The 23,214-nt window shown below is 23.2% G+C and overlaps 2 protein-coding genes across 3 annotated transcripts in view; one reads left to right on the forward strand and one right to left on the reverse strand.

Annotated features, from left to right (window-relative positions):
- The first annotated feature begins 335 nt into the window (after positions 1–335).
- Positions 336–11,974, forward strand: LOC127287267 (probable deoxyhypusine synthase). The gene is made up of 8 exons (XM_051314107.1): positions 336–486; positions 694–845; positions 9,715–9,989; positions 10,100–10,318; positions 10,460–10,652; positions 10,882–10,985; positions 11,434–11,559; positions 11,622–11,974. The coding sequence occupies exons 2-8, from the start codon at positions 701–703 to the stop codon at positions 11,718–11,720; spliced, it is 1,161 nt and encodes a 386-aa protein (XP_051170064.1). The 5' UTR covers positions 336–486; positions 694–700; the 3' UTR covers positions 11,721–11,974.
- An 8,180-nt stretch (positions 11,975–20,154) lies between these two features.
- LOC127287263 (ecdysone-induced protein 78C) overlaps positions 20,155–23,214 on the reverse strand; it is a 36,719-nt gene continuing 33,659 nt past the window's right edge. For both annotated transcript variants that reach the window (XM_051314101.1, XM_051314100.1), the window contains exon 9: positions 20,155–23,179. The gene's annotated coding sequence lies outside the window, so the exon portion shown is untranslated. The remainder of the gene's footprint in view (positions 23,180–23,214) is intronic.

The raw sequence follows: 23,214 nt of genomic DNA on the forward strand, positions 1-23,214 counted from the left end.
CGCCTTCAGAAAATTGAATGAACGATTACTCAGAGACAAACAAAGATTTTTAAAATTTTCAAAATGGGTTTTAAAGGGGAAGAATAGCACTTTCAGATGCAATATTGATCTTTTGGAAAAAAAATTATCTCTTGAAGCTGTATGACCTCAAATGCAGTTAAAAAAAAGGGTTTTTTTTTGCACATTAAGGTTAGAATATCTCGAAAATCTGATATGCATGGTCAATTCTGAGGCCGGATTCGGATTCAGCACGTCGAAATCCTTCGGAAAAGTATTGTCTGATTCTTGGAAAGTAAATCTTGTTGCCCTGTGTTATAAATTCATTGGGTATGTTCCCAACCCTGACTCGGTAACTAACATTCGAACTAGTGACTTGGGGATAATATCATGAGTCGATTCTGTTCATGACTGTAGATCGAGAAGCACATGTGCGGCTTGTTTGGCTGTCATTGTATTTTAAATAGCAGATAATTCTTGTTTTCATAGGTATCAACTTTTATTTATTCTCATTTTTCTAAAGGAATCATATTATTTATCTAACATTTCAATGTTAATTAACATCTGTTGAATCAGAAAAATACTCCTTTATACATAATTTTATTAATTATAAACGGTTTCAAAAAATTCAGATATATTATGAAGGTTAGGATATCTCATGAAATATATATTTATATTGTATTTAATTTTATTTAGAATAATTATGGATAGTCAAATTACTAAATCTCATTCATTGGAAACTATGAAAGAAAATAAGGACAATTTCATTGACAAAGTATCAGATGAATTGAAAAAAGCTGTTTTATTAGAAAGTGATCCACTTCCTTCCTCCACACCTGTTGTAAAAGGTAAACAAAAATAGAATTTTCAAATTATAATTTAAACTGATCGAAATTAATCTCGAATTATAAAATTTTTCTAAAATGGTGTTTATATTTTGAAAAATATTATAAAAATCTAAGTTTAACATAGATGGTTAAAATTAATACTTATGAACAAAAAAGTTCAAATCTAAATAATTAAATGTGATGTAAAAAATTTTATTGTCCACAAAATTCATTCAAATTCATAAAATTAATTATTTAATTAATAATTAAGAAACCTATTTATAAAAATAATTAAATTTTTTCCAGATTTACAGTTTAGATTTTTAGAAATAATTTCATTTCGGGTGAAAATTACCCAACTGGGCCACCTAAAACTGACTTTTCAAATTTAAAATATTTTTTTTCATAATCTATTGCAGGAAGCCGAATTAAAAACATTCCTGAAATGCGTTTTTAAAAAAATTAATTTTTTAATTATTTATTAACAATTGAATATTTTGTTACCTTTCCACTAAATTTGCAATTACTCTGTTGCTTGTTAATGAAATTTAATGAAATTTGGTGAGTATAAAGAAAAATTATGTGTCTTTGAAATGCAATAGAAATTTCAATTAACCTTTATTGTTAATGCAAAAAAAATTGTTTATTTATTAAACAAATGTATATTTAAACTATTTCTCACATGTTTGACTAGAGTTATTGAATATCAAATTTTTTCTTTATTTTATTATTTAACAATCATATAACTTTTTATTACAACTGTTCTCTGAGAATTTTTTCAAAAAACGAATATTCATTGAATTATTTTGCAAGTAACAGAATTAGTATCACTAGAGAAAATTTTACATTCCAATGTAAAATTTTCTCTAGTAATACTAATTTATACCAATACTAATTTGGCTAAATAAAAATTTAGTATAGCGAACATTTAATTAAATAAGAATTTAGTTAAATAAAAATTAGGCTTTAATAAAAAATTCTATTAAGAAAAATTCGATTATATAACAATTCGGTTAAATAAAAATTCTGCTATTGAAAAATTTGGTTCTACGTTAAATTAATTTTCTAAAATTCAAACTTATTACACATTGAGCGTCTCAATTAAAATTTTTTTTGATGAAATAACAAATTCATAAAATTAATTTTAATAATTAATTTATAATAATTTAATATATAATTTTAAAAAAAAAATTTATTTCTTATAAATATATGAACAAATTTAATTTTATGAATTTGTTATTTCATTGAAATGATTTTAATTTGGACGCTCAATGTGTACTAAATTTGAATTTTAGAAAATTAATTTAACGTAGAACCACATTTTTATTTAACCGAATTTTTTTTAATAGAATTGTTATTAAAGCCTAATTTTTATTTAACCAAATTCTTATTTAATTAAATTTTCGCTAAACCAAATTTTTATTTAGCCAAATTACACTGAAAAAAAATTTATTTGAATCAAATAAAAAGTATTTGATCCAAATACATCATTTACTTGTCTATTATCCAATAAATATGTATTTGAACCAAATAAACATTTACTAAACCTAAGTATTTTATTTCATCGTATCAAATAAATAGTTATTTGAATCAAATACAAAGTATTCAAATCAAATAAATGGAATATTCAAACTAATAAATAAGTATTTGAATGAATTATGAAAATTATTTTATTCAATATTGTATGTTTTTTGATTCAAATAAATATTTATTTGCATTAATAAAATATTTTTCTTAAAACAACTAAAAATTTTCTTGAATCAAATATTCGATTATTTGTCGTAAGTAATTGTTTTAATTTAAACTAAAACCTCTTTAATTGCGGCAATTATTATTTTATTTGATCCAAATACATAATTTATTTACATAAAATGTAAGAATTTTTTGATTCGCAAATAAATCAAAATTTGAATGGAATTAATAACATATTTATTTACTCATTCTTCCATTTCTAAATTAAATTCCTACTCAAATAAACAAATTAAAAAATATGTAATTTCTACATACTATGATCGCATATTTTCATTTTTCAACTAATTCATACATAGAATTAATGATGAAACGCAAAACTTGAGAAATAAATAAATCTAACTAGAGCTGTGCAAAAGTTCGAATTTTGTATGGGCTCGGATTGAATATTCGATTCGAGCCCATGTTAATTCTTATGGAGCGGTTCGAATTTTAAAAACTTGCACAGCTCTAAATCTAACGCATTATTATCATTTCAAATGAATATTTAATTGATTGAAATATTTTTTTATTTGTCTTGATAAAATAGTGTATTAGGATTAAATAATGAATTATTTGTATTAAATAATTCAGTTTATTTGAATCAATTACATAAATTTATTGTGTCAAATACTTTTTATTTTTATCAAATAAACGAAATATTTGAGTGAAATAAATGAATGAATAGTTTCAAGTAACTCATTATTTGTATTAAATAAATTCATCTATTCAATTCAATTAATTATTTAATTGAACCAAATACGATTTATTTGGTTCAAATAAATGCGATTCAAATAATTCAAGTTATTTGAATCAAATACATATTTTTTTTGATCCAAATAAAGAGTATTTGAACCAATTAAATATTTTTCAAATAATTTAAAGTATTTGAATCAAATAAATTTTTTTTTCAGTGTAGTATTAGTATAAATTAGTAATTAGTATACTAGAGAAAATTTTACATTCCAATGTAAAATTTTCTCTAGTGAAACTAATTCTGTTACTTGCAAAATAATTCAATGAATATTCGTTTTTTGAAAAAATTCTCAGAAACCAGTTGTAATAAAAAGTTATATGATTGTTAAATAATAAAATAAAGAAAAAATTTGATATTCAATAATTCTAGTCAAACATATGAGAAATAGTTTAAATATTCATTTGTTTAATAAATAAACAATTTTTTTTGCATTAACAATAAAGGTTAATCGAAATTTCTATTGCATTTCAAAGACACATAATTTTTCTATATACTCACCAAATTTTATTAAATTTCATTAACAAGCAACAGAGTAATTGCAAATTTAGTGGAAAGGTAAAAAAATATTCAATTGTTAATAAATAATTAAAAAATTAATTTTTTTAAAAACGCATTTCAGGAATGTTTTTAATTCGGCTTCCTGCAATAGATTATGAAAAAAAATTTTTTAAATTTGAAAAGTCAGTTTTAGGTTGGCCCAGTTGGGTAATTTTCACCCTTTCAGAAGATTTGAAATTGAGATTTTTTGTAAATTTAAATTGCTGAAGATTTTTTTTACAAATTTCCTACAATAATTAAATTTTTGTAAAACATTAAAATTATTAAAAATAATTATTTGTCAAAGAATTTTTGATAAAAATTTATAAATAACTGAATTTTAGAAGATTTGAAATTGAAAGTTTTGGTTAATTTGAATTGTTGAAAATTGTTTACAAATTTTTGATAATTAAATTTTAGATAATTTTTAAATGAAAATTTTAAAATTATTTGAATGTATAAAAAAACTTTATACAAATTTCTGAAAAAAATAGTTTTTCTAAAAAAAATTAACTTTCTAACGAAAAATTACAGTTTTGAAAATAATTAAATTTTCGAAGATATCTAGATAAAACAAAATTTTTATTAATTGAAATTTTGTAAAATTTGATTAAAAATAATTAAATTTTATTTAAGGAGAGGGACCAGTAAAATTTTAACCTTTGTCTATTTACGCCAATTTTTTGTCTAACGTAATTTCGTCATAATTTTGATACCTGAAACCATATTCTATGATAAAAAAATTTTGGAAATAATACTTGACAATTAAAAAAAAATTTTTTAATTTATTTTTTGAAAAATTTGAAATTCTTTAAAATCCGTACTATTGATTGTTCAGAATCATTAAAAAAATGTTATAAAAAATTGTTAGTGAAAAATAATTAAATTTGTAAAAGAAGTTATTAATTTCTTGAAAAATTAATTTTCCTTTTTTAACTTTACGCCATGAGTCAATGGTATTGTTTTGACGATATTGCTGGAGCCATTTACTGATGTTTTATCAACCGAACCTTCTAATACTATGGTTACTTGATTATTCATTAAATGATGTTGAATATAAAAAGTTTTATGCCACCGCAGGTCATATAAATTCTTATCATCTAAACTTAAATGCAAAAAATTTCTTACAGCAACACTCAGCCTGAAATGTTATTTAGTTTAATTAATATGATGCCAAAAAAATAGTGGTGAAATTATATTAATGCTTCCAAAAACATCATTGATTTTTGTTATGTTGTATATCAATTTATCGTTCAACTCATTCTTAACATACTTAAACGAATAAGCAGTTAAAAGATCAGAATAAAACTTTTCCTGTGATTTTTTAAAAACTTGTATCCGAAATTAATGTCTTTTTCAGTATCTCTGGTCGAAATTAATATAAAAAAATCTATTAAAAACTGATCCATTGTACTGAATCGTTTTGCAATACTTTTTATTTTACTATTTAATAATTCAATTCTATTACACTGTGTTACAAAAAAAATTGAAAAACACTTTTTATCGGACCTATTAGAGGTTGTAGGTAACAAAAAACTAAAAAAGAATGGTATATTAAAAATTTCCCTAACACCCCCAAATTTTAATTTTAGAGCCAAAAAACCGTTTTCACGTATATTTATGACTAAAACCCTTGTAACTTTTTTATTTTTGCACCGATTTAAAAGTTTTTTTTATTTTTAAGCTAAAAAGCAGGGCTTCTCAACCCACATGAGTTTTTTTTAAAATAATATTTACAAGAGAAAAGTTACAAAAAATTTAGAAATTGTTAGTTTTTCCTCAATTTTTCAACTTTAACTGATGTTTACCGCATTAATTATGTTTCAAACATTTTTTTTCTTCATGTAATATTGAAGCGTACTAAATTGTGCGCCGAACGAACCCTATTTGAATAGTTTTCTTTAAAAATTGACTGATTTATTGCAATTTTTCTATTTCAAAGACCAGTAGCAAATTTAAGTATTTGTCAGTTTTCCTTAATTTTTTATTCTTAATTGTTTTATGTAAAGTGCTTTTAAAGTTTTCATCATTTTTTTGTATCTTGATCTTTCTAAAAATAAGTTTTTCTGTAAATATTAATATTATTTTTCCATATAAAAAAACGTAGCTAGCCTCAAAAATGAAATTGCAACATATATAAAAATTCATTTTTTGCACTTCCATTTGGACCTCTTTTCTGTAAACCTTGGGCAAGTAAGTGATGATCAAAGTGAAAAATTTCATCAAGAAATATATAAGCAATAAAAAACACTTCTAAGAGAAAAGCACAGTGAATATGATCTCCGAATATTGCTAGACGCTTAAATGTCACGAGGACGATTCAAAAACACTTTACATGAAACAATTAAGAATAAAAAATTAAGGAAAACTGACAAATAGAAAAACTGCAATACATCAGTAAATTTTTAAAGAAAACTTGAAAGCTTAAAGCTTGAATATTACATGAAGAAAAAAATGTTTAAAACATAATTAATGCGGTAAAGATCAGTTAAAGTTGAAAAATTGAGGGAAAACTGACAATTTCTAAACTTTTTTGTAACTTTTCTCTTGTAAATATTATTTTTAACAAAAGAACTCCTGTTGTCCTGCTTCAAAATGAAAAAAAACTTTTTAATCGGTGCAAAAATAAAAAAGTTACAAGGGTTTTAGTCATAAATATACGTGAAAACGGTTTTTTGGCTCTAAAATCAAAATTTGGGGGTGTTAGGGAAATTTTTAAAATACCATTCTTCTTATTTTTTGTTATCTACAACCTCTAGTAGGTCCGATAAAAAGTGTTTTTCGGCTGTCGCACAGTGTTATTTGTTGTATTTAAATAACTTCTCATCAAAAAGTCACCACACATAGACCACTCTGTCCTGATGTTGTGCCAATTTGAATCGAAGTAATCTTGTACTGATTTCGGTATTGGAGATTTAAATATTTCATAAAAAGACATATATTCTTCTTGCGTTTGGGAAACTTTCCTGAATCACATCCCGCTCCAACATATCCTTATCTGCCATAACTGTTTTAATATAGAGATCCAGTTCTTTTTTGAAGCAGTTAAATAACCACTTCAAAGTTTCGTTCGTTTCATGGATGCAATGATACATGCTGCAACGAAATTAGTGAAACCTTCACCATCCTCGTTAACAACTAGGTATACGGAACATCTTAAATCTAGCAACTTATATGTTGCATCAATTCCAATAAATTCCGGATACTGCAACATATCTTTTTTCATGGCGGGTGTAACAAGAAAAAAGACCTTAAAATACTTCATCCTGTTCTAAATATTCGCAATTTTCATCTGTAAAATTAAAAAAGAATTAAAAAAATAAATTTCTTATACTTCATTAATTTAATTAAAGTTATTGAACTTACTGTAGTCTTCTTGTAACATTTTCATAACGTTATAAAGATTATTCCCGTTTAAACAAAAAATTGTTTTTTTACAACAACTTTAATTAAAAAATTAAATAATACAATAATAATAATAATAAAACATTAAAAATATTAAATAATAATTTAAAAATTGACGTACCTTCTAAACTTTTAAAAATTTCACTCATGATTCAAATACTAACGATAACTTATTATAATAATGTAGTAACCACAAGGGTTGACAAACGACTACACTCACGAAATACAAATTTTGGATAACAATAATTTTTGACAGTTGACAATACTCACCTTGTTTAAACGAATAGTCTAAAATAAACAACCTTAACAAAACAATTCATTTTGGAGCTAATAAACTTTGTATTAAATCACATTAATATATTTTAATAAACAATTACCTCATTCTTAATTGCACTTAATACACTCTAAATCTGAATCAGTGAAATTTTCACTGATTCAGATTTAGAGTGTATACAATTTATATAATAAAATACATTTTATTATTCTAGAATAAATAAATAAGAAAAATAACAAAATATTTTAAATATACTTACTGCAAACTAAATAATGTTCATTTTGGTGGTTTTTTAAAATAAGCGGGCTAAAAAGCCAAAATCCTGTATTTCTCCCGCTAGCGGGCTAAATAATCTACACACTATTCCTCCCGTTAGCGGACTAAATAGACACAGCGTTTTCATAATATATATTTTTAAATACTCAATATTGTCTGAAAATAACCTTAAACCGCCTAAATTTCGATAGGTTAAAATTTCACCGGTCTCTTCTCTTAAAGAGTGTTATTAAAATTTTTGTAAATATACAATTTGTTACGTATGAATTTCGTAACGTATTATTAATAAATTATTAACATTATTAATAATTCATTAATACAATACTTGAAAAAGAGGACACATTATGCAATACAGAAAACAAATAACACTTTATAAACATTATAAGAAATGCCTTTAGAATTTCTTAGAGCTGTTCAAATAATTATATATTAAATATTAACTTTCAATTAATAACCTAAATTTTAAGGAAGACCTATTTAACTTTCATGAGAAAATTGAGAAACTAAGTGATTTAATTTAATACAAGAAACAAAGGATGATACAATATAAAGATTGCTGCATCCGTGGTATGTCCATTCAAACTGAACTGGAACACTACCTAATATTGCAAAGGTTGCAATAAAAACATTGACAACAATAAATTTGTTAAATAAAATATACTTTTCCCCACCAAAAGTCAACTTAATAAAATCAGTTGACACACGAAGATCGAGGTCTTCCAAGTGTGGTCTCCGAGTGAGACAGGTGGAACAACCCCTTACAATTAGACCAGGGTTGTTTAGTGTCAGTTGTTGTTTGGGAGAGAAGAGAGAGAGAGCTCAATGTGGAGCTTGGAGTTTTTGAGAGTTTCGAGTTTGAGTCTCTAAGTTGAGAGACTCTTTGAAACAAAGCTCTACTTTCGAGGTTGTTTCCATTTAGAGTTTTATTCTGAATTTTGAGTTGAGATTATTTAAAGAGTATTTATTTTTGAGTTGAGATTATTTGACAAGAAGAGTATTTAGTATTGAATTGTGATTTGATTTAAGAGTATTGAGTTTTACAAAGAATTAATAATTGAAGTTTTTGAATAAAGAGAATCTGATTTTGAGTTTGATTAAAGAGTATATAAATGAGTTTTTTGAGATCACTTAGTTCTGAATTGAGATTGAAAATAAGTAGTAATTGAGTTTATGTTTTCTATTGAGTTTTGAGATTTGTTTGTCATAATTGATTGAGATAAAGAGAATATTAAATAACTATAATAAATTGGAGAATTGATTTAACGTTTGAATTGAGTAACGTCGAGTATATTGGAAGATACAATTCTGAGGAATTCCAAAGGTAAATATACGAAAGAGTCAAGAGACTCTTAACAAATTACACACACAACATCCTTACACTTACATTACATTCATACGTAAAATTGTATTTGAATACAAAATACTGTACTATTGTAATATTTGGGTTTTTATACAATATATATTTATATACAACTATTTAAATATTTGTTTAATCTTTTCTTTCAAATATTTCTAAACCAATTGTTCTATTAATATGGAATCTCAACCAACTCACTGAATAATAGTGAGGTAAGGAGGGGATCCACTACGTATGTTAAAGTACCAAGATCTTTTAGAGTTTTTGAAAATATCAATCTTTGATTGATATTGTTAAAAACTAATTTTCTAATTTTCAAAATTCATCTTTAACACAATTGAATTTTTGAAGAATTTTAAATGAAAAATATGTAAATAACAGAAGTATTGAAAAATTATGATTTCTTCATCTCATAAAAAAATTTAGATTTAAAAGGATTAAGAGTTACTACGTTAAAATGTGAATCTCGAAAAAAACTATTTTAGACCTTGGAAATCTTAAAAAGGCTTTAAATTGTTTTTTCAAAAACTGTTAGACACCGTTACATAAATTTCAGGTTTTGATTGGAACAGTGGTGTTAATTACGATGCACTATTAAAAAGTTACACACAAACAGGATTTCAAGCAACAAATTTTGGCTTAGCTGTAGAAGAAATCAAAAAAATGTTAACAGCACGAAATGTCAGTTTAGATAAAGAACAAATAGATTCATTTGAAGAAGATGAATTTATTAAAAGAAAACATTCTTGTACTATTTTCTTGGGATATACATCAAACATGGCGTCATGTGGAATTCGTGACACAATACGATTTTTAGTTCAACATAAACTAGTATGTAGGATCTATTTAATTTTTTAATTTTTTTTTTCCATGTAAATTATTGAAAACTTTTTTGTCAAAGTTTGTAAAAATAATTCTTTAGGAAATTTTAATGCATCTAGATTGATTGTATTGTAACAACAGCCGGCGGTGTCGAGGAAGATTTAATTAAATGTTTAGCACCAACATACATTGGAGATTTTTCATTAGATGGAAAATTCCTTAGAGATAAAGGAATTAATCGTATTGGAAATTTATTAGTTCCTAATAATAATTATTGTCTTTTTGAAGATTGGGTTATGCCTAAATTTGACGAAATGTTGAGGGAACAAAAAGAAAAGGTAGAAATTAATTTTTAAAAACTATTTTTTATCATATATGATATTTAATTAATTTTTGAAAATTATTTTTTATCCCATATGATAAATTTTTTATTTTTAAAAACTATTTTTTATCCTACATGATGTTATTGTTGTTTTAAGGGGATGCTGTGGACTCCATCTAAAATCATTGAAAAATTAGGTAATGACATAAATAATACGGAATCAATTTGTTACTGGGCTGCTAAAAATAAAATTCCAATATTCAGCCCTGCTTTAACTGACGGTAGTCTTGGTGATATGATGTATTTTCATTCGTTTCGAAATCCAGGATTAGTTGTCGATATTTTATCAGGTATTTATTTCTACTTTGTCTAAATATTCATTTAGAAGAATTGTAATTTTTTAACATTAATTTAACATTAATTTAACAGATATTTAATAGAATTTCAATTTGAACATGTAGTTGGATTCGTTTCAATAAAAATTAAAAATTATATAAGAAGAGCATCCATGTAAATATATATTTACACTTCCTCCTTTTTTTTACATTTTATTCACTTAAATTAGAAAAATATTTTCAGATTTAAGACGATTGAATACTATGTCGGTAAAAGCCGTTAATACTGGAATTATTATCATTGGAGGCGGTGTTGTGAAACATCATATTTGTAATGCAAATCTAATGGTAAATAAATGTTTATGTATAATTATAAATGTAACATTAAATGATAGTACATTTGACTTAGGTATTGCAAAAAATATCATATTTCACTTACAAGTAATGTTATAAAAAATGAACTGCTATTAAATGAATTAAAGTTATTGCATACAATTAGTACAGTCAGAATATAAAGTGACAATACATTACAGAATTTATAGCATCAAACGTAGTTTTCAAAAAAATTTATTTAATTCTCACTTTCTATTCTATGTATTAACATATAATTAGAAACAGGAATTTTATGCTTTTCACAAAGAGGAATTATGCTCTCAAAAAATTTGCAATTATGCTTTCAAATAGTGTCAATTATTATGATCTTAAAAATTTATTTTTACGCTTTTATTATGTTTTACATCTGAGAAATTTTCACTTAACTATTAAATATATATAATTTTAAAATTATTATTTTTAGAGGAATGGTGCTGATTATTCTGTATTTATCAACACATCTTCTGAATTCGATGGCAGTGATAGTGGTGCTCGACCTGACGAAGCTGTTTCCTGGGGAAAAATTCGCAAAGAAGCTACTCCAGTAAAGGTAATTAATTTACAAAATGTGAATTTATTTTTTTATTAAACATACCTTAAATTTGATTTTAGATTTATGCTGAAGCAACCTTAATTTTTCCTCTTCTTGTGGGAGAAACATTCGCTAAACATTATCATTCCTCTAAAGTGAAAACTGTGTCAGATGTTTAAAATAATTTAAATTATTTAAAAAAACACATTCTTAATTATAATAGACATAATTTTTTTTATTTCAAAATATAAACTAAGCAATCAGTTATTGTTTTTATATTTCTATAGTGTTTTTTATTGCAAGTGAATTTTATAATGAAAATAAAATAAGTGCTCCCTGTATTTTAAATATCCCGATAAGGATTCAACGAATAACGAGTTATTGTCGTTTTTTTAAAAAATTAAATTAAAAAATAAATTTTTTAAAAATTAAACCAGTTTTACTTCATGTCAAAAGGCATGGACAGTTAATCGTGGAAAATTTTTGTTAAATGTAGTGATATATTAGTAAGTAAATATTAATTATTATTCAAGAATGTTGAATGAAGAACTTATCCGAAAATGAGACCATTTGTTTGAACAAAGTTTTTATATAAAACAACAAAAAATATTAAAAATAAATTTCTTTAGCTAAATTATTAGGTCTCGCAGCAAAAGGGTTTGTTTAATATTAATGATGAATAACAAATAACATTAAAAAATATGGTATCTCATATAACATATTTCTATATAGAGGAAAATATGCTTCGACCACTTTTAAAAATTTTATAAACAAAAGGACTACAAAGCTTATTCCTCCAAAAGAAAACAAAAATAATAAAAGTCACATATTGCAAACTAAAAAATTTGATAAAAAGAAAATTGCTTTAAAAGTAGAAAAATTTTTAACACGGATTATTTTCATTTTTTGATGTAGAAAAATATTAAATTAAATTACAATCTAATTTATTAATTTTGTTTATTTATGAATCTCAGAGTTTATTTTTAAAAAATTAATATGAAGAAGTATAGCACCATTATTATTATATAGTATTAGAAACATTTTTCTATTTGTAGTTTTTAAAATTATATTATTAATAATTGTTATATATATTTTCTATATTATTTTGTGTTCGAGCAATGAAAGAATTGGACAATTTTTATTTATAATTGTCCATGTATTAATAAATGCGGAAAAAAATATATTGATAAGGCTTTTACTAAACAGATTTGTTTTTGGACGGATGATCATGACGATTTTGTATTTACTGAACCGATATTGTTTTTAATTTTTTGTCAATGAGAAATAAAATGAAAATTCTTTTTTCTTATTTGGCATTTTCAAAAGTTATACATTTTTTTAATTAAATAATTTTAATACTTTAATTAAAGAAAAAAAAAATTGAATTTGTCCTATTATACTCTGTTTAGTAAAAGCAGTGTTACAGTACGTGAAATACGTAGCTATTTTATTTAGATTTAATTATAGTAAGAAAGAGAAAATTAAATGGCATTAAAACGTGTGAATCTAAATTAATAGGTAATTAATTGCCTTTACAAGTTATTGAAATAACAAAGTTTTTTCTTAATTCTTTATGTGAATAAAATTATTGCTTTTTAATTATTTCCTTCTTACTAATTATCATTTTGTTGCTCACTAAACTTGTTAGAGCATGTCTAAGTTTTTAGTCTGCAGCAAATAAACTTAATAAATCATAAAAGCAGATAAAAAATACTTTATGTTATAGATTTGAAAAAAAATTATTGAGATTATTTCAATTAAAAATTGAATTCAATTATTAAAAAATTAATAAAGTAACCTTTGACATGCTCTTAAAAAGTAGAATTTACCGCAACTCTTCTCTCCTTCTGATTTGCCATTTTTTAGGAACATTTTTGAGTTCTGATGGAAGTTTTAATTAAAGAAATATTCGCTTGAATTTGATTTATTCAGAAAGCTGTTTTTTTCTGGTTGCTATTAGTTTCTTTTTCACTAAATCTGAGCAAAAACATAAATAATAAATTTGAATACAATATCTAAAAGATGATTTGTCAACATTGCAGAGTGATTTAAAAATTATATGTTTACGGATTAAAAAGAACTATATATGTATGTATATTAAGACAGAATAATAAATATATAGGAAGCCAGAAATGTTCGACATATTTCGGTTTCGAAATCGATTAACAAAACATTTTTTTTTTATTTGTTAAAAGTTCATTTTTTTTTAGAGATGCAACAGTAGTGTAAAAACATGGACTTTTATTAAATTACTGAAAAGAATGAAAAACTTCTGATTTCAGAATTAAATAATTTAATTTTTATGAAACTTGGTTCGATAATTTCATAGTTTAAATCGGATAATAAAAATTAAAAATGGTAAACTTAGTATGGAGGACAAATTTTTAAATTTTTATCGAATTCAATTGAAACAGGCCTCGGATTGTACGGCTTTTTCGACTTATTTTACAAAATAAATTTAAAAATTAGTTAATTTTTTTAAATTAAAATTAAAAAACCTAAATTTTTTTAGTACAAACTGTTGCTCTTCCAAAACTCAATTATTTAAAAAATTTGAATCTAAAAAGAGTTTGTGAGAAATTATTTTAAATAATTAAAATTCTTCGAGAATTGAATTATTTAAAATATTTTTCAATTAAAAATTCTCTGAAATTCAATGATTGCCTAAAATTCTTTTAAAACAATTTAAATTCAATTTACAAAATTTTTTGATTTAAAATCTAAAAAATGATAAATTCTAAATATTTTTGACTGTACTCCTGTAAATTCAATAATTTTAAACATTTTCTTTTCAAATTCTTCGCTAAATTAATTATTTTCAATTATTTTAACCAAATTCTTATAAAATTAAATTATTTAAAATATTTTTTAATTATTTAATTAAAATTTTTTAAATATTCAATTAGTCGGTAATTTAAAAAAAATCTGCAATTCAATTTTACAAAAATTTCAATTTAAAATCTCTTAAAATTAATTTATTTAAAAAAAATTTTAATTTTCTTAAATTACTCTTCCGAAACTCAATTATTTTTAAATGTATCTAAAATTCTTCGCCAATTATTTTTAACCATTTCAACTTCAAACTTAGACAAAATTTTAAATTCTTAAATAATTTCAATAAATACTTAAAATATTTTTTTAAAACTAACTTTCAGATTTTTCTGCTTAAAAATTGTTAAATTCATGAAAATTTGTTTTAGTTCTATTTTTTTTTTAATTATCTTTTTTAATTTGAAATATTATCTACATAAAATTTCTTCATAAATTCTTATGGAATTATTCTTATTAAGGAATTATTAAAATTTATTTTTAACATAGCAATTGCCTTAAGGCCAGGTCCAAGTCGTGTGAGCTGATCCATTGAAACTTCAAAGGAACAGCTGACTCGACTTGGACCTGGCCTTAAAGTCGATCCGAGGCCTGGTAGTAAGAATCCTTTTAAAAAATAATTATTTTATAAAAATTTTATAAAAAATATTTTTCAAAATTATCAGTAATTTTGAAATAATTTTTTTTATACATTATTGAATGAAGTTAAGAATTTTTTTTTATAAATATCTTCGATACATCAATGTTTCTAATATTGCACCTCTAATTTTTTTTTATTTTCAAATAATACAATAATTTTTATTTCAAAAATTTTCATAAAATTCTTCTTTTTATAATAATTCCGAAAAAATTAAAAAAGTTTTCGTATAGAAAATTTTAATGAGCAAGGCGTACACTTTTTTTACCTGGCACAAAAAAAAAAACTTTTAACAAAATTATTGTACTGTCTGAAATTATTTTACAAACATTCGACAGTGATGAAATTTTGAAATTTATACTTTTTTTTAAAAAAAAATATGCAAGATTAGCGGCAGGATGTTTAGTTTTCATTGTACGATTTATATACTTTTTTTATATTTTATATATTATTTATTATATAGATCGAATGAGAAATGAAGACTAGAAATTTAGAATAAGTCGATCATAAATGATACATTTGTTTTTATACACAACTCGGTGCATCTGAACTGATTGAGTGATTTTATTTGAAAATTGTTTATACATGGAAGTTTTTTTTTTTTAAAGTTTCTCACGTTAAAATACTCATAACTTTTATAAAGTGTTCCTTTTATATTTTTATGAGCCCAGATAATCGAATTTTGGTGCCGTATATTCAAAAAATTTCAGTAGAATTTTTTTTTGTATTTAGAAAATTTTTTCGACTTTTTTAACTTAAACTTTTTACTTTTTAGAATTTAGAAAAATTTTCCATTTCTTTGAAATTTGAAAATTGCTTTCCAAGGAGAAAATTTTTTAGTTTATTTTGTTTTTAGAAAAAGTTAATTTTTGAAAATTTTTTTGTTTTTTTTGAACTTAGAAAAATTTGAATACCAATTGTTACAAGTTTGTAGGGTAAATATTTTAATATACTACTGACTATCTGGGAGTTTATTTAAAAGTAATTGAAATTTTAAGTATTTCTTTTTATCAAATAAAAAGCAATTGCAAAATTGTTAATAAATTTTTGCTTTTTGATATGAAATTTGAATTTTTAATTCAAATCAAAAAACAAAAAAAAATATCAACAATGACATTTAAACTACAGATTATTTTCTTATGAAAATATCTATTCATCTTGACATTACATATTAAATATTCACCAGAAAACTAAATTTCACTCTTTTATTATGTTATATAGAAAAATATTAGGTACTATTATTCACGTTTTACTTAATAAGCACATTATTTTTTTTTCTCTTAAAATAATGTAAATTTTGGCACCTATAAATCATTTTTTTTTTATTCGTAGAAAAGGCGAAAGATTAAAATATAGTTTTTGGTATACTTATTACAATACATATTATATATATATATGTAACATAAGTGTAACAATTTTTAAAAACTATATATATATATTTTTTTTTTAATTAAAACATGTGAGTCCATATATAAACAATTTCCACTAATTGATTTAAATGCATATATATTTTTTTTTCCTAATATATATTTACAACATTATTCTAGAGCAAAGTATTCGGAATCAGACGTGTCTAACACTGTTTTTTTAAAAGTTAAATTAAAAATTGTACACATTATTTTATCGAAAGTGATAAAATAAAAACAGTCATATTATTTTACGTTTTACGAATTAGAGAATATATTATTATTATTATTATTATTATTATTAATATTAATATTATTATTATTGTTTCGGAATAACATTAATGCTAAATACAATATATGAAAAGAAACTATTTCGACACTCCCACGTCTGAATCAGTACACTATGTGACAATTGATTTTTCTACTTAAAATCTTATCAAGGATATCTTATTTTTCACTTTTTTTTTCTAATCCACTTTGATAGATTATAATAATCACGGCACAATTTTCTAATCTCAATCATAGTAGATTTTAATCACTTATGATAAAACGATATTTATATTCTTCTTCTTTTTTTTTAAATATATTAGTTTGATATGATATGTTTATTCACAACTTGATGTGAGCGCTTATAAGTTATTTATTAAAGTGTAAAGTTTTATGCAAATTAAAAAAAAACATTGGCGGATATTTCTGTTTCACATTGGCAAGGGGTTATTTTCAATTTTAAAGAAAAAAAAATTCATATTTATCTTTTTTTTTTCCTCAACCGTTTTATTTTGATAAAAAATATTTATTTTATAATATTTTTGTAATTAAAATTAGTTTTTTAAACAAAAATAGAGAAAACATTATGTTTTAAATTACTTAGATCGTGGTAAGGTGGTTAGCGTTCTCAATTTGTGTACAATGAACCCGGGTTCGATTCTCCATGACTCGCAATGATTTTTTCTTGAAATTAACTTGAAAAAATATTTAATAAAAAATGTAAAAAATTTATTTAGAAGTAAAAAAAAAAAGTTTTAAATAAAAATAAATAAATACAAAATATTGAATATTAATAACATAATGTTTGCAGCAATTTTTTGTTTCAGTGCCCTTTAAAAACACAATAAAAAAGAATTTTTTTTTGTTTTTTATTTAAAAAAATTTTTTTTTCTCAATTTAATTAAAATTCTCTTTTTTCAAACGGTTGGGAAAACTATGTATCCGTAACAATTTAATTGTTTCTTATTTAAAAATTGAAAATCACAACCTTCAATCAGTTTTGTTCAACATTTCGTTCGTTCAACGAAGCGTAATTTCTTTTTAATTTTTTTAATTCGAAATCCAATTTTTTTTAAAACCCGTTAATTTAGAAAAATGTAAAAAAAGAAATTCTGAAAATAAATAATAATAATAGTTATTATCGATAATAATAATAATAATAATAAAAATTATTATTATTATTATTATTATATTTCATATATTTAATAATTTATAAAATATATATTAAATTATAATAAAAAAGTAAAATAATTTTAAAAAAATTAAATTTTGATTAAGTAAAAATTTCAATTTAAATTAAATACGAAAAAAAACTGATTGAATGTTAATCCATTAAATTATCGCCAAAATATATCGTTATAAATAAAATATCATCTTAATGTGTAAAAAAAAATTGTCATAAAGCATTGTAGAAGGAAAATGAAATGCAAAAAAAAAGAAAAAAATATCGTGCGTTTCAGTTTTGGCAAGTATGCTTTTAAAGCTTTAGAAAAAAAAATTGTTTCAATAATATTTACTTTAAAAATATAAATCATTTCTACAGACATTTTAAAAAGTAATATTTGACATATTTCTATATCAATAATAATGTATAGTTGAGTTTTTTTCTGTTTTAAATCATTCAATTGTAAAATAAAAACGAAAAATATTTTATCGTTGATCAAATTTTTTACATTATGTTGTACGCTATCACACACATATTTTCAAAATGCTTCTCTATATAATAAATTGACGAAGTTTATGACCATCGGTACAATTGAAGTTCGCAGCACAGGAAGAATTATTTATTAAAGTAGATTTCATCATTTTACATCTAACAGTATGAATTTTTTTTTTTTTTTTTTTTTTAATGAATTCTTTTCCACAATGGCATTTATACAGTTTTCGAATATGCAAATGAAATTCTACATCTTTTTTTTAAATGGAGATTTCTTATTACAAATGGCATTTTCTAAAAGATTTAATTATACAGATGGTAATGAAAAACATTATTTTTCGAGTGTCATTGAAACAAAAATAATATTTTTTTTTATCAATTTGCAATTTTTAAAAATATTCAAATTAATTTAAACTTATTTTTTCTATAATAAATTGAAAAGTAAATTAGAAATGTAAAGAAAAATTAAAAGAGAATTAGGTTTATTTGTTCATTATATTTGGTCAATGTAGTGGAAGAGGATGAAATTACAATTTTCAAAAAATCGAAAATTGATATCTGTGGAAGCAATACTTTACAATATAAATACTACAACTTGGCAACAGTATATTTTCATAATTATGCTTAGAAAAAAAAATTGAAGTAAAATAAGAATAATCGATATATATCGAACAATCGATGTGACTATATATATATATATATCGATCTTTCGATATATTGAACTATCGATGTATCGATATTTCAATTTTACGATGTATCGAACTATCGATGCGTCCAACTATCGATATGTCGATCATTCGATGTATATAACTATCGATATGTCGAACTATTGTTGTATCCAACTATCGATATATCGAACTATTGTTGTATCCAACTATCGATATATCGAACTATTGATGTATCCAACTATCGATATATCCAATGATTAATATATCGAAGAATCGATATATAGAACTATCGATATGCTTAACTATTAATATATCGATCGTTCGATATGTCGAACTATTGATGTTTCCAATTATTGATATATCGAAAAATTGATATATTGAACTATCGATTTTCGATACATCGAACTATTAATTATCGATATATCGATTCCATAAATTATGTTTAGAATTTTGCTGCCCAATTCCAAAACATTTATTTAATTAAAATGAAAACAAATATGGAATTCCACTTCATATATAGTGGCTTATTACAAAATTATTTTTATTCTCCTTAAAATATGCAGAATAGTTTTGAATATAAGTTTTTCATTTGCATTAAATCACATTTTGTAAAAAGATTTTTTTTTCAAAAATATATAAGCTGTTATCTTAAGTATAAATCTCTCAAATAAAAAGAAAAAAATTGTTGACAAAATTCTTTTTCTTCAGTTTCCTTTGAAAAATTGCATTATTAATTCTATTAGAATGTAAATAAATGTTTTTTTATATTTTTTAATTTTTAGTAAAAAAAAACTTTTATTCTTAGCAGTGACACTTGAGAAATCATGTTCTTAATGTTTAGATATGTTTAGATATAATAAAAATTGATTACGTGAATAGAAACAGATTTGTGAATGGTATTATGAAGTTCAATTGAGATTTTCTTGCTTCTAAGAAAATAGAATTACAATTTTACTTTTATATTGCAAGTTCTATATATTTGGACTACACTTAAAATTTAATAAATAGACCTATTTACATAATGTTGGTTTCAAGACGAGAAAATTTGAGATTTTCAATATATTTATATATATATATTAATTTTCTATAGATATTTATTTTTTTCACAACATTTTTCTATAGTATTTATAAAGAATTTTCATTACTGCGTGCAATTTAAGAAAATGCATTTTATCACTAAAATAAGAATTCTTAGTTTTATTATATTGCACATAAAAATTAAAATAATAAAATAAATTTTAAATAAACATTAAATTTAAAAAGAAATTTTTTTTCATCTTTAGCAGATTTAAAAGTAAATAATAAATTAAATATATTTAAGAGATAAATAATTCTTTTTTATTTAAAAATTAAAATTTTTAAATTATTTTGCAATAAACGATTTCTAGATAGAGACCGTTTTCACTGTGTGGATAAATTTAATCTTCCGATAGGTTTAAGGCAGTAAATATATTCTGCGTCTGCGCAGAAGCTGTATAGAAACATTCTGAATAGACGCAGAATATAACGCACATATAAAAATGTAAATATTAATTATAATTCAAAAATGTTGAATGAAGAACTAGTGCATCTTCTCCGAAAATGGGACATGGAGAAATATATAAACGCTTCAATAGTAAATATAACGAATTCAGTTTCGTACACTTAATCTAAAAATGAAAATTAAATATTTTATTATTAGAACAACATTTTTATATAGTAAAAGAAAATATTAAAAATTTTCTTTTTATAATTACATCAATTTTCTTAATAGAAGAAAGAATTTTTAAAAATAATGACCATGTGCCTTATGTTTGAGGAGAGCGTGAAAAAATTATTTCCCGAGAAGAGATTGAGGTTGTAATTTTAGATTAACTTGAGAAATTCCCAAAGATACATATTTTTTGTTTCGTAAATTTTTGTTCATTTAAATAAAATAAATTTTAATAACAATATTTATCGAAAATATTTAACTTTATTGCATTTCATAAAATTTTTTTGCATAAATATTGTTTTAAAATTCACGTTTTCTTCAAGAAGCCTATCACGATGCAACTGCCAAACCTCATGGTTATCTACTTTTAGATTTAAAACAATCAACGCCTGATAATTATCGTTTTCGTATTGATATTTTTCCTACAGATGGTTTTCCTCAGGTTTATGTACCAAAGAAAAATATAAAAAGAGGTACATCAATAGATCAAGTACCAGTTGTGCGATTATAATGGCGTTGAATAGAGTTCTTTGTAAACATATTAGTAAACAAAATGCTGCCGTTTTGCATGCATTATATCATCTCAATTCCAATCAACGTCGAGCAATTTTATCCACTGCGGATTATAAACTAATCAAGTGTATTTGCAAATGTGCTCTTAATGTTTTGGCTGGTAATATTTCTTTAAAAAAATGTGAAAAACGTAAATTAAAAAAACACAGGAAAAATTTAAGAAAATTGGCAAATTTTAGTGGAAGTTGGAAACAAAAGAAACGTTACATTGTTCAAAAAGGTGGAGGATTTCTACCGCTTTTACTTGCACCTATTATTGGTAGTATAATCTCTAACCTCTTCTCAAGTAATGATTAGTATAGAAACAACCGTTTGAAGACAAGGATTGCAAGAAAACTCATCTCACCTCTCATTTGTTTTTTCTCATTGAATTCTAATATGGAACATGCAAAGAAAATGGTTTTAATTCCCAGCGAACAAGTTCATAAAATACAAGAACAACAACAACAGTCTAACTTTTTACAATTAAATAATGGAAACAATAAAAATTTTAATAATAGTAATGAAATTGGAAATGCCAAAATACAAACACCTGGAAATATTATGAGCCGCCTTGACAGCGAAATGAATAAAATATTATATTCGCCAGTTTTAATAGATGAAAGAGAAAAATGGAAAATGTAGCAACAAATTTTACAAAAATATTTATTCTTTATTAATTTAAAACGCAAACCGTTCAGATCTAAAAAAATATTAAATAATAGCAATGATAAAGAAATTGATACTAATGAAAATGAGGAAGATGATGGTGATGATAATTTTAATGAAGATAAAATAATGAGTAATGAGGAAATCCTTGGTACTGTACCAAAAACTTTTAAATTAAAAGCCAAATCTTTATTAGAAAGTATCAGTAGACCCGGCATACGTAAACGTATAAAATGGGACTTGCGTGGTAAAGTTATTATAGATGGAAAACCAGTAGAAAATTCAAATATAATTGATCTTATTAATGATGCTTTAAGGTATAGAAAAACTGTAAACCCATCAAGACGAGGTCAGTTTGCTAGTTTTAAAATAAATCCATAAACTGCCTTTAACCTTTCGGAAGATTAAATTTATTCACACGGTGATAACAGCCTCATCAAATATTTTTTCTGAAAATATCAGTTTAAACAAAATTTAAAATCGATCGAAAAAATTCTTCTCTTAAAAAGAATGTGAATCCTTTAAGAAATGATTTTTGAACTTTAAATCTAAAAAGCCAAAATATTTTTTATAATATTGCTTCTTGAAAAGTGGTGATTTTTTAATTTTTCTAATTATCAATTTTTTGTTTCAGTCACCTAAGATGTTTCTCCAACATTATATATATAGAGTTACCTTTCCATATATATTTAAAATAGCATTGAACATTAGTGTTACGCAACTTTTTATTAATTTCTGTTTGCTATCAATAAATATATGCTGTGTAGTATATAATCTTAGTTTTTTTTGTTTCTTTTTTAAATGACTTGTTAAACAATTTTGGCAAGATTCTCAACCATCTTTTTTTATGTAGTACAATTCACTTCCTTTGACAAAACTTTCTTTTTAAGAAGTTTTCATTCTCATGGAATTTTAACATTTCTTATATGAAATCTACATTATTTTTTTTTGTCCTGTTTTCGATGTAACGGAATTGTATGTATATTGCATCATTGAAATATGATTTTTAAGAATCGAATAATGGAGTAGAAAATTACATTTTTTTGCTAATATATAGGGCCCGCACCAATCCGTTGGCAGGAAATCCTTCCAATAGTTAAATAGTGAAAATGTTTTTTGTTCTTTCACTTTTATGAAAGTAAAACGTGAAAATACCTCAATGTAGATGACAATTTCTTCGATACAATTCATTTTTCTTCTTTTTTTCCAATGATTTCGACTAGGATTTGATGTGATCGAAAATTCAAATTTTCTAAATACCTGAAAAAAAGAAAATTAGAGAAAATATATTGTTT

Source organism: Leptopilina boulardi, unplaced genomic scaffold (assembly GCF_019393585.1).
Source record: "Leptopilina boulardi isolate dan_hultmark-lab unplaced genomic scaffold, ZJU_Lbou_2.1 LbouV2_368, whole genome shotgun sequence".
NCBI lineage: Eukaryota > Metazoa > Arthropoda > Insecta > Hymenoptera > Figitidae > Leptopilina > Leptopilina boulardi.

Coding starts and splice junctions, on each gene's coding strand:
- LOC127287267 (XM_051314107.1), top strand. CDS start 701: ATGGATAGTCAAATTACTAAATCTCATTCATTGGAAACTATGAAAGAA. Junction 846..9,714: donor CTCCACACCTGTTGTAAAAG/GTAAACAAAAAT, acceptor CATAAATTTCAG/GTTTTGATTGGAACAGTGGT. Junction 11,560..11,621: donor AAGAAGCTACTCCAGTAAAG/GTAATTAATTTA, acceptor ATTTGATTTTAG/ATTTATGCTGAAGCAACCTT.